General features: G+C 40.3%; 1 protein-coding gene across 3 annotated transcripts in view; it reads right to left on the bottom strand.

The window, feature by feature from the left end:
- SLC1A3 (solute carrier family 1 member 3) overlaps positions 1–12,100 on the bottom strand; it is an 82,188-nt gene extending 70,088 nt beyond the window's left edge. Inside the window, exons 1-3 of one of the 3 annotated variants that reach the window (XM_055367727.2) lie at positions 11,635–11,788; positions 11,060–11,147; positions 9,762–10,037 (exon numbers count right to left, since the gene is read on the bottom strand). In XM_055367727.2, coding sequence (XP_055223702.1) covers positions 9,762–9,942 — 181 coding nt within the window. In that variant the 5' untranslated portion in view covers positions 9,943–10,037; positions 11,060–11,147; positions 11,635–11,788. Of the gene's footprint in view, positions 1–9,761; positions 10,038–11,059; positions 11,148–11,634 lie in introns of all 3 variants that reach the window. The other 2 variants (XM_004058947.5, XM_055367728.2) reach the window with 2 other exon arrangements.
- Positions 12,101–12,540: the final 440 nt, after the last annotated feature.

The following is a 12,540-nucleotide window of genomic DNA, read 5'->3' as shown; positions in this document are numbered from 1 at the left end:
AACCCTGGTTCATCTCTTTTACAGTTTATTGTGAGGATGATAGATGGTAAGAGATGTGAAAGGGCTTCAAAAGTTGAATGTAACATACAAATTAAAGCTTTGGGTGTTGTATATGGATTAAATTTGGGCTTTAGAAGCAGGGAGATACCTGCATCTACCTGATTCTATCCTGAAATTGCAGTTTTCCAATGCACTGATTTCCTTAGTTTCTTCAGTCTGTCTGCGGAACCCGCACAAACTGCAAAGTCCACGCATGCTTACCTTTGGCAGAGGCAGTACAGTACCGAGGCTAACTCTTTTTTAAATCCCACAATTTGGGAGAGCAAATGACTACAAATTCTATGGGGCACAAATTAGCAATACTTATCAACATTATGAATGAGTATACCTTTAGACCCAGCAATTTCACTTCTAGGTATATCCAGATACATGGGTGAAAGATCATTCATTACAACGTTTTTAAATAAAAATGTCTAAAGACTGGAAACAACCGAAGTGTCCATCAATTGGTAATTGCTTAAATAAGTTATAGTATACCCATACAATGTAGCCCTAAGAATGAGGGGCCTTTCTACGTGCTAAGGAATAATATCCCAGGTATATTGTAAAGTGAAAAAAGCAAGGTGAAAAGTGGGCTATGTATACTATGCTATTATTTGTATACAAAGAGTCAAAAAAGGAATAAATACATATTTATTTTTATAGTCATAACATTTCTCCAAAGGCATATGAGAAATGAATAACAAGATAAACGGGAACCCTGGGGGACAGGGGTCAATGAGATGTTTTCTTTTTATAAGCTTTTCTATTTTTCTATTTTGGACTATGTAAATTTATTTACTACATAAGTAAAATAAAATAGGCCAAAAAAAAAAAAAAAAAAAGCCCACAACCTTTTCTCCCTCTTTCTTTTTTAATCTTATTGGATTCTTTTCTGCAATATTTTTGCTGGATGCCTGCATCTTTCTAAAATGTCGCTTTGAGTCTGGGTTGATTTCTCCTCAATCCTGCTTTAATTTGCTTTAACGAGGAGTTTACTTAGTTTAGGCCATGGAGAGGAAAGTCACTAATTGTGTTCAGATTTATAGTGAGTAGATCACTTTCTGACCAAACCGCTTTCTTTTTTTTTGGAGACAAGGAAGCGAATCTGAAAAAACTTTGAACTCAATCATTATAGGCTCATGTGCTGCTTCAACCAATTAGCCCTTGGAGTTACAAGTATGAGAAAACTGAAACCGCTCTGCAAAGATGACAAACTCCTCTTCACCCATCGTCTCGTGGAAAGCATTGCAAAGTCAGAACTTACAAGGCCCTGAAAAGTTTGTTGAATCTCAGGTTTGCTTACAAACTACTTCATTTGCCCTAAAAGAGCAAATCTAAGAAAACAAAAATAAGTAAATAACTAAATAAAAGCATGACTACTTTTTTCACAGGGAGTTTCTCCATAGACTGATAATTTCCTTCTTGATGTTTCTCTTCACATTCCTCAAGTAGCTGAAGATACCAGCAAGCTTCTAGACAAGCACAAGAAACCCGGGCTTTTGTTTTATTTGCTTGAAAGATGATATTTCAAGTAATGCAATGTGTATAAAAGAAGGGACCATGTTTGCAGGGTATATTTTTCTCCCTACTCTCATTAGGGATAAACGAGCCTCATCATACAAGGTTCTGAATAAGAAGTCTCTCGCTAACAGCCGGCTGTCTTCTCTGTGTGAAGCAGCAGCAGTTTGTAGCCTGGAAACATTGTTGGAGAACTGGAGAAGTCTGAGGACAAGAAGAATGGAGTTGCCCTCTCTGGAGACAGAAACCCCGTCTTGAAATTCAAAACTTGGTTGTGCCTTTCAATTTGCTGCGCCTAAATTTACCCGCCGATCTTTGATAAGTTATACAAAGGGAAAAAGGGAGCGCCCTCCCTTAACTTATCCAGGGTATATCTTCCTTTATCAAAACTTTTTTGGGCCTTTTATCTTTCTCTTTTTGGTTTCAAACTCTCTTGAGCACATCTCTTGATAGGGCATAGTGATGTGAATATTCTTGGCCTAGGGAATAAGCTCTAGGCAATCTTGATAGCACTGAAGCTTGACATAAAACTCATCTTTTTTTTTAGACGGAGTCTCGATCTGTCACCTAGGCTGGAGTGCAGTGGCGCGATCTCAGTTCACTGCAACCTCCGCCTTCCGGGTTCAAGCAATTCTCTGCCTCAGCCTCCCAAGTAGCTGGGATTACAGGCAGCCGCCACCGCGCCTGGCTAATTTTTGTATTTTTAGTAGAGACCGGGTTTCACCATCTTGGCCAGGCTGGTCTTGAACTCCTGACCTAGTAATCCACCCGCCTCGGCCTCCCAAAGTGCTGGGATTACAGGCGTGAGCCACTGCACGCAGACAAAATTCATCATTTTTATACTCAGTGAGTATAGTCGCTAAACTCTGTGCACTGAAGTGCTCTGTGTGTTTTCTCAGCTCCCAGCAATGATGCAGCTCACCTAGCTGCCAGCAAATACTTGATGAATGATAGTATCCTAGTGTTCCATAAATATCAAGTACCTGGAATGTACAGCTTGGAAAAGACAGTGCTCAAACTCTGGTTGCCTCCTCTAAACAGGTTAGGCTCTTCACAATCTTATTTATTCCATAGCAAAAACAAAAGCCCGTGGTTTTCTTCCCCTAATTTATGAGAGACGGGCAGAGACTGAAGGGCAGAAGGGGCTTCTGCAAAGCGTGTCCTCACTGTGTTCTCAAACACTGGCTAGGAAACACTGATTATCAGACCCAGAGCCAGGGGCCCTCAAGAGGTCAAAGGGAGAGAAGGGGGCTATTTGTTAGACTGGAGAGACCAGCCAGAATGGGTTATCTAGGAAAAAGATTCTAGCAATGGTACAGTGTCATGCCCTGGAAACAAAACAAAGCAAAACAAAATAAAACAAAGCAAAACACCTCTGTTTATTATTCTATATATTCAGATATTTTAGAGGAAGATAAACTAGACTTAAAATGATAGAATTTTGGAGTTGGAAGCAGACATTAGTCCAAACTTACTTTGCTGATGAGAAAATGAGACCCAGAGATTTGTCTTACATCATAAATCGAGTTAGTTGATGGTAGAGCCGGGCCTGTACCCAGGATTTTTAGACTCTCAATGCTTTCTTAGCTGCGTCCCAGACATTTGCAGATACAAATCAGAAGGAGGGTGGCCTGGTCATAGCTTACGTGCTACAGAGAGTGCAACAGAAAGTGCTTTGTAAACTGTAACACCACAAAAATGAAAGGTATTATTACTGCAGGTTAATTGTTCTGAACATACTTGCTTATTTGATTACCTACTTGAAAGAGAAATTTGAAATTGCCTGCTCTGTTTCCTCAATATCTGAATTGACAAGAAGAAAAAGAGCAAAATAGAATCCAGAGATACACTTAGAACAACATTAAGACTTCTACCCACTGCTTCAAAACAACCTTTCCCAACTCTCTTGGAAACCAGCCACATTTCTCTCAGGGTTCCAGCCAGCCCCCACTCTGACCAGAGTGGCAGTTAATGGGCAGTAGGCACCAAAGGGCTGGAGGAAAGAAGAAACCAGGGAGGTGGTGAACACTCAGATTGGCCCTGAGAGGTATGAACAAAAAATTCACTATTGAGTGTATTACAACACTTATTAAAACATTTCTTAGCACCTCCCTGTTTTCCTGAGAGAGGCGTCTACTGTCAGGCGCCCCCTCCACTAAGTAGTCTACTGTGATAACGGCTGCCTGGGGATTACTTTCTGGTTCTGCTCAGGAGGCCAGATCGGTAAGGGACAGATAATGATGGTATCACTTACTCTGAGGCTTTCATTTCTGAATTTAAAAGCCCGTTACAACTATTAAGGCTCTTCCTACAACTCTCTTGGCTCTCTTCTCTAGCTAAGGAAATAGAAGCCACTTCTAAACCAAAACCAGGTGAGTATCTTCTGCCCCCCAGCCTCCCCAAATGCCAGGGTCCTATAGCTCTCTGGAAGATCAGCATCATCAAATCAGTGCATATGACAGCTTGAAGCCATATCAGAGATGTAAATAAAAGATGTGGGGTTTACAATGTCTATGGACACTTTACCTGGCAAGCACTTAGGGAAATCATTTAAGGTGATATGGCTTGTGCATAGCAGAACTGGGATATAAATCTTGGCAGACAGTTTTTATAATTATTCTATTTTATACATGAAGAAACAGAGGCTCAGTTCCAGAACTGGACATAAACCTAGGCTGTCTGGCTCCAGAGCACATAGCTCTGATCTCCACTATACCTTACTGGGCTACACCGTCACAGTAGGAGGCAGCTCCTGGAGTGCTTTTGGAGAAGGTGGGAGAGGGCTGGGAGGCATGTGTGCTGTGGGTACATGTGTTATCACTAGCCCTGACAATTTTTCTGTATTTTTTTTTTCCCAGGGGAGAAGATAAAGCACAGAGAAATCAGACCCTAGTTCTTATAACCTAACCCAGTGTGGCTTCTCCAGAGAAAAACTCTGCAAATCCATAGCTTCCTCCTCCTCCTCTCCCAGCCTCTGCTGAGTGAAAGCACAGCTGAGCTCTGGTAACACCAGGGAACTCAGGATCCCCCTACCCCCAGCTTCTTGAAGCTCCTCTCTCCCTGCTCATTTCCAAGAAGTGTTGAAGAAACCGTAAGTCTGAACCCAGTTATCTGTCCATCGTTGTTTGGATTGCTGTTGTTCAATCAGTGTGAAAATGCCCCGCTATCAGGGGTTCAGGAAGTTGAGAGGTGTGGGTGCCCGACTGTGCCTGCTCCACGAACTCAAGCAGTTGGCTATTGTGGTCCCACTACCAGGTCAGTTCAGTCCAGCAGCTGATAGCAAACCACATTGATTAACCTGCTTGGCTGACCTAACTGGCTTGGTCAGTTACATCCAGGCACAGAACACCACTACAGCATTTCTGAAAGATTAGTGCTTTTAAGCATGAAGGAGAGGGCCCTAGAGTTATGGAAACTGTTCTGAGAATAGACTCACTTACAGAGTAGACTCATTTATGCAGCAGGATAGCCCGATTCACTGATCCTTATTCACTTGAAATCCAAAGACAGAAGTGTCTTCGTTCAGTTTGGAGGTTGTAGGAATACCTTCTAAATCTTGATTTGCAGCAAGCTTCTTCCATTGTATATCCACCTTGGTAGCATCCCGCCCCACAAACTCAACAGGTCCAAACTGAACTTATCCTCGTGCAACCCCAAGGCCCCAGTCTTTCTCCTGTATCCTACCTTCAAATGTGGCATCATCAGCCACTCTGCCACCTAAGCCAGAAAGTGGGCCATCAGTCTGCAGTCCACCTTCTCTCATTGAATCAATTGCCAAGTCTCACCAGTGGTCTTTCAGTTCGACCTCTCTTTTCCATCTCTTCCATTGCTACCTCAGGCAGACCCTCAGCAAATTGCTGGAGTAAAGCCAGAATGGGTGTTATAGCACCCAGAACAGTGTGGTGCATGAGCACCTGGAGCCGGAATGGTGGATTTGAATCCCACTCAGTATTCATCAGCTGTGTGATAAGGATTTGGGCTTCAGTTTTTTCATCTGTACAATGAGAGTAATAAAATTACCTCCCTCTCTGGGTTGTTGTGAGAATTAAATAAAGTTAATATACTTAAACACAATAGTGCTTTCCATACATTGTCAGTGTTAGCTATTACCATTATTATTATTATTATTATTATTTTCTTATTTGGAGACAGGATCTCGCTATGTCATCCAGGCTGGAGTGCAATGGCATGAACATGGCTCACTGCAGCCTCAACCTCCTGGGCTTAGGTGATCCTCCTCCCACTTCAGCCCCCCAAGTAGCTGGGACTACAGACATATACCACTACACCCGGATACTTTTTAAAAAAATGTTTTTGGAGAGATGAGAACTTACTATGTTACCCAGATGGATCTTGAACTCCTGGCTCAAGTGATCCTCCCTCCACTGAATTTTAGTGCAATTTAAATTCATTGCCAGAGTATTAGAGAACAGAGGGAAATGCTTTATAAAAATTTAGCCAGGATAATTTCTTTCCGAGAAGTCACCGATTTCTTTCAAATCCATATAAAGGAGAACTCAAATATAAACTCTGTGAGTGTGTGTGCGTGTGTGTGTGTGTGAGAGAAGATCAATATCAGAGAAAGGAGAACTCAAATGTAAACTGTGCAAGAAGAACTGTGCAAGGAGACCATCAGAAAAAGGAGAACTCAAATGTAAACTGTGTGTGTGTGTGCGTGCATGTGTGTGTGCGCGAGCGCCAAGACCAACATCAGAGAAAGCGGCTAGTTTACTGTGTTTGTGAATGCCTTCAGGTAAAACTACCACTCAATTCTATGCATTCCTATTTATAAATATCCCCCAACCTTGCAGCTGATCTTATGACCCATTTCTTTATATTGTTTGGCCTGAGATTTCATTTTTATTGTGCAATTCATTCCCTAGCCATGGAAAGAGTCAGTGTTCTGTGACTTGAACATGACAAAGGACTTTTCCTTTCTTTCAGCTAGATGTCTGAGGTCACTCTAACACAACTTACCACAGTCTGAAGGGAGAAATTTCTTTCTGGAGGAAGAAAGACAATAACCACTCTTCCCAGTGTGGTTTTTGTCAGACGGATGTCCACAACAGCCCTGGCAGACCATTATCTAATGCTTTCATGATGGGCCCTCTAAGGGATGTGGAGCTTGGCACTGTGTTCTCTCAGATTGCTAACCGCTCTTGTTACATGAGCTTTTGTCATAGCGTGGCACATTCAGACTTTGACATTGCTTAGAAATGACAGTAGAAATGACATAAAATTGTACAAATGGTTCTATGCTTATGCTTGTAGATGAACTGATATCAAAATATTTATAATTTTCTGCTTTATTTTGAATGTATGGAATCACAGGTCTTTATCATAATATTTTTCTAGTTTCCACTTCTACACATTAAATCATATACATTTTATTCCAAAAAGGCAAAACAAAACAGTCTAAACAAAAGATTCAACCCAGTACATAGGTTTTCCCGGTGATTTTTTGTTTTTGTTTTTTTTTTTTACTAAAAGCAATAAAAACCTAGGAATTTGAAAACTAGGTAATAACTATAGCTCTTCTCATCTCTCATCTTGGGGGAAAATAATTATCTCCTTCTTCCTTGCTAGCATCTTTCTTGTTTTTTCTTATGCTACAGCAAATAAATTAAGAGTTGGTGTACAGACACATTCTTTTCCTGTCTCTTAGGACTGGTAGACATGGAACCCAGTGACAAGCTAAATAGAGCCTTTATATCCACTGGGTTCTTGATGGAAGACACACTAACAGATAACTGAAGGGTTCTTCCTTCTCTCCTAAATCTGTTTGCTCCTAAGTTGTCTATTTGCTATTCCAAGTCTTTGATGTAGACTCAGTGGTCTCTTTGACTGTCAATGAGCTCTTTTTATGTGTTTCTTTGTTAGTGCCTTCTTCTTGCTGCTTCTGCCTCCTCAGTTTCCATCAGTAAAGCCAACCATGAGGGCACCCGGCCAGCTTATCTACCCTAGCTCAGCCAACTCTTATTGCAATTCTCACATATCTTAGGAAAGCCCTCACTGGGTGAGGAATGATCCCAGAACTCCTAGAGAAAAATAGACTAGGGATGATCCCAGAACTCCTAGAGAAAAACAGACTACGGATGATCCCAGAACTCCTAGAGAAAAACAGACTTTTAAATCCTGGCATTATCTTCTTTTTATTAGAGATGTTATTGCTTTGTACTAATGACTTAGGAACTTCCTTCTCCATCAATCTGTCTTCCATGTTTAAGTTTTATGAATTTCCATTCCTCTATTCTTGAATGGAAACATTTCTGTCTTAGAAATTCAACTCTTCTGGTGTTTACAACACCATTTTGAATGGTGTTTCTCCATCTTTTTCAAATATACTCCAGTATTACTGAGCTCTATTTATTATATGTATAGGATCATGAATTATAAATGAGTATTTGTTAAATGAATGAGAAGGAAGTGGCTTAATGGTCTATAGGAGAACTGTAAGTTTTCTTTTGAGGTAACTGGGTAAATCATGCAGTTAAATGACAATGCTGTGTGAATGCATCTAGCACTGCTAGCTAACTGGCCTTCATCAACTCATGAGGGTATTTCTCTTCCTGGCATCTCTTAAAAGATGTCAACTAGCAGCAGAGCAGAGGAAGAATAGAGTGGTTAAGAGAATGGCTTCTGGTGCTAGATTGAATTTGACTTCCAGCTCTAGAGTTTACTAGTGTTGTCACTTTGGGCAAATTGCTTGATCTCTCCACTGTCAGTTTCATCTACAAAATGAGGAAGATCATAGTAATCATACCTTCTCACTCGCTTCATAGGCTTGTTTGAGGATTAAGTGAGCTAATATAAACAAAACTCCTACAGAGTAGCTGGAATAGTACTATATAAATGTTTGCAATTATTATTAAGCAGCTATTGCTTGGTTTGGCAATGACTTTGATTCAGAGTGAAAAATGAGGCAAGCAGACTGTATTTTGCATTGACTTCCAGGACAATGATGTGGGACTGAAATATTTCACCCAGGAATATATTCAAGCCTGGAAACCTACTGTGGAAAGCCATTACTTCTCTGGGTCAGTTAGGACATGTTCTCTTTGAATATCTCTAAATTAATTGAACCATCATTAATCACCAGTGATTACTAATGGAAGACAATGATGTTAAAATGGGATGTATCTAAAATCTTGTGACAAGCTCTCCTGCTATATTTCATTTGTCTACAATTTAAGAATTCAATTTTCTTGAAAAAAGTTATATTTACACACTACAGAATTTTCTTAATCTTTATTAAATCATTACCTCTTTAAAGTTGATGGAAATCTTGGCAAACTCCAAAGTAGAGATTAAAACGGTACTGAATGCCTCTTTTTTGGTGGCAAATTGGTAGGTTAAGTTAGAATATTTTTACAACCTGGCATTGGCGTATATGTTTGTCAATCTAAGGATTTCTGTATTGGTTTGATCAAAAATTCCAAATAAGTAGGTTTTTTCAGCTATATTTTAAAGTAGGATCAATGCCACCCATAAGTAATAAACTATAACTTTTAAGATCAATAAACAAAACAAAACAATAATATTTTATTAGTACAGATTGCTGTCAACCCTGCTAAATTAGTAAGAGATGGAAATGATTCAGAAAAAGGTATAGCTGGTTATGGCAGGCTCTGCAAAGCAATGAATGAAAGAGATCTGTGTTAACATTTTCCCCAATCTACCTTTCCCAGTTGCTGGGTGAGAGAGTGCAAACACATAAAAGATTCGGTCTTTGTGTCTAAGCGTTGATACTCAGCTTCAAGTCAGCACCAGTTAGAATATAATTACTATTTGGAACCAACATGTCATTTTAGGTGTACTAATTGTATAAATTAGTTTTAAGTGCAACTGACATTGTATATAATTACATTTTGGCCAAATCTAGCATGCTTGCTTTGTCATGCCTAATGATTAAATGATCATTTCCTTATCCTTACCTGAAATGGGAAAATATTTTATTTATTTTTCTTCCTCACACAATTGATTTGCATAATGCCTAATGATGCCTAATGATGTGTTTACTATATATTGCTCCAAACATGCCAAAACAGTCATTTTTATGGAGAAAAATCATCAAGTTCAGAGGAAAGCCTAGGCTATCATTTTGATACCTACAACTAGTTCATCTGATAATATTCCCTGGGCAGCCAGATGCCCCAGAGAAACAAGATACAGGTTTTTTTGTTTTTAATCAAATGACTCACCCACAATGACAGCGGTGACTGTGAGCAGCACAAAAGCATTCCGAAACAGGTAACTTTTAACATCCTCCTTTGTAATGTTCTGCACTTTCTTCTTGGCCAAAAGTGTGCGTTTACGGACTCCCTGCTGGAATCTCTCCATCCTGCCCCCCATCTTGGGCTCTTCTCCATTGCTTTTAGTCATATTTTACTTTTCTAGGAGGGTCTCTTCTTTGCACTTCAGTGTCTGGGAATCACCCACAGAAAGCCAAACCTCCTCTTTGGTATTAGAAAACACAACTAGAATGGGAGAAAAAGAGACATGAGTTATAGCCTCCAGGGGTGAGAAATCAGTGCTGCTCCACACCAGGCAAGCTCTTGGCAAATTGCATAATCTCAGCAGGAATCAAGGACTGGAGAGCCACAATACCAGACCTCAAGGTTGCAGTGTGCATATTTTAGTGGACCACGTGTGAGAAATGTGCATAAATTCGGAATATATTCTATTTTCTTTTTAAAAATCCGTCCTTCCCCTTCCAATGAGGCTATAAAAGGGTTCTTCAGAGCTAGATCTGACTGAGAACCCCTATTCCCACCCTCCCCCGCAGAACCCAGCTGATGCCTTGCACAACATACACACTCAGTAAATGTCCAATTGAACTGAATGCACAGAAAGTACTCAATCATTACTTGACAAATTATGCTGTATACATGGTTGAAAGCATAACCAGGTCAATAAAAATAATTAAGATATTGATAGGTGGGAGTTGTCTCTGTTACATGCAGTAAAGTAACCAGCTATTTTCTTCATTAAGAAAAAAATATAATAATATCTACTAGTAAATATGGTCATAAAAAGAACACAAGTGCCCACAGTACATGGGAAATACATGTGACTATTTTACAGGGTAATTTTTTCATTTTTTTTCCATGAAATAAGCAAAGTGCTCTGGGCACATCTATAAATCATCTGAAATCACAATTCAGCTTCGTTTTTATCACAAGTAGAAGTATGAAGTAGTGTTTTTCTTTGTGACACACATGCTGGAGTCTTCCGAGGAAACTATCGCTGACTTTTTAGCATTTTAAAATTTAGGATTTCTAGAACAGATGAGGAGATGAAACCAATTTTCATTCCAAACATTACAGCTTGTGGTTTCTGGTTTCTTTAAAGCACTCACGCTATTTAACTACATTTCAGTAAATCTCTTTCCTGGTGGAAATCAGCTGTTCTGAAAAATCAAGGGATTCCTCCTGGTGCTTTACAGGAGCTCTAATCCATAGCCCTTCCCATAATCAATCCGAGTGAAAACCAGCCGTACCATGGATGTGTGTCGCTGCCAACGCAAGCAGCCAGCGTGTGCGCCTGTGGGGGAGGTAACTGGAAACCAAAGGACTCCTCGCAAATGACTTCTCGCAATCCCAGTGCAGGAAAAAAAAAGACTTGTCTTAACAGTTTGCCTTTTAAATAAAATTGCAAGTTGGGGTCAGTGATACTAAGACTTCTAATTTGTTTAAGACTTCACACTGGATTAAATGCTTAGGGAGAAGTGAAGACCGGGAAATAGGAGAGACCAGATTTTTTTTTTTCTAAACTAATAGCTCTGATTCCTCTTACCAGTCACTTTTAAGCAGATCCGCTCAACCTTGATCCTTTTCTAGATCTCGCGCCACAATCTGCCCCCAATCCACCCCGAATGACTCAACTCCGAATTAACAGAGGCCCCGGCATAAACAGACACCACACTCTCACGACGTGAGATGACTAACACGGACTTTATCTACCAAAATGGCTAGCCTTGATTCAGGCTACTCCTCTGCTTGGAAGGCAAAATACATCGGCAGAGAAGTGAAAGGAGAAATTAAACCCAGCAGGAACACAGAATGTGACACTTACCTTTTCTGATTTTGTAAGGGGTGGAAGATATCAAGCAGTAACGAGGTGAATTCCCCAGCAGGTACAACGGAGCAACAATCCGCAGCGCGCGTAAGCAGGCAGGCTAGCCCTGACAGTGTGCATGTGCTCTGAAACTGCAAGTTACTATCAGGGCAACTTAAGAAAAGGGGAGGAGTCTGTGCCCGGGAAAGGAGGAGTGGGGAATGGAAACCGCCCAGGGAGGAGGGGGAAACCCCGAGGTTTCTGGAATATTGATTAATCTTGGCACACCAGAAGCAGGCTTGCTGGCTTTGTTTTGCTCCTTAGACCACTTTCACGCTTTGTCAGTTCACTGTCATTAGAAATGCAAAACCGGGACTAGGAAGAATTGAAAAATAAAGCGCACACAATCGGAAAGCTGAAAGTCTTGATTAGAACGTTTCAAAGACTTTTCTAAGTCTAAATTTAATTACCTCACATTATTGCATGTTTCCTCCCCTTCAGGGAAGACGAGGGTGTGCTCTTTAGCCTGGTTGTACAACTGTTACGAGAAAGTTCCTTTTTCGAATCGGGGAATTAACTGACGTTTCTTGGGAAGACACTGAATGCAGACAAGTATGTAGAAAAAAAATAATGCTTACTACGATTCTCTAAATTTGTCTAAAGTTAGGGACATGCCTCTATTTCAGCAGTTTAAACTTCAAAACTTCATTATAACAAACCTAATTTAGCTCACACTGCCTGTGTTGCAAAGACGGAAAAGGTAGCAAATGTAAAGAGACTGGAATTTTTGCCAAACTAGAAAATGAAAAGCATTTTAAGACCAAGAGTGCAAAGCACACTTGAGATTTGGTGATTCAAAAGATAAGTTGCTGTTCAGATGTCTCCATTTTAAAGGATGCTAAATGTTCTCCCTACCACACACAA

This window comes from Gorilla gorilla, chromosome 19 (genome assembly GCF_029281585.2).
Source record: "Gorilla gorilla gorilla isolate KB3781 chromosome 19, NHGRI_mGorGor1-v2.1_pri, whole genome shotgun sequence".
Classification (NCBI taxonomy): domain Eukaryota; kingdom Metazoa; phylum Chordata; class Mammalia; order Primates; family Hominidae; genus Gorilla; species Gorilla gorilla.
The sequence above is the reverse complement of the archived record's forward strand: the minus strand, read 5'-3'. Positions and strand labels throughout refer to the sequence as shown.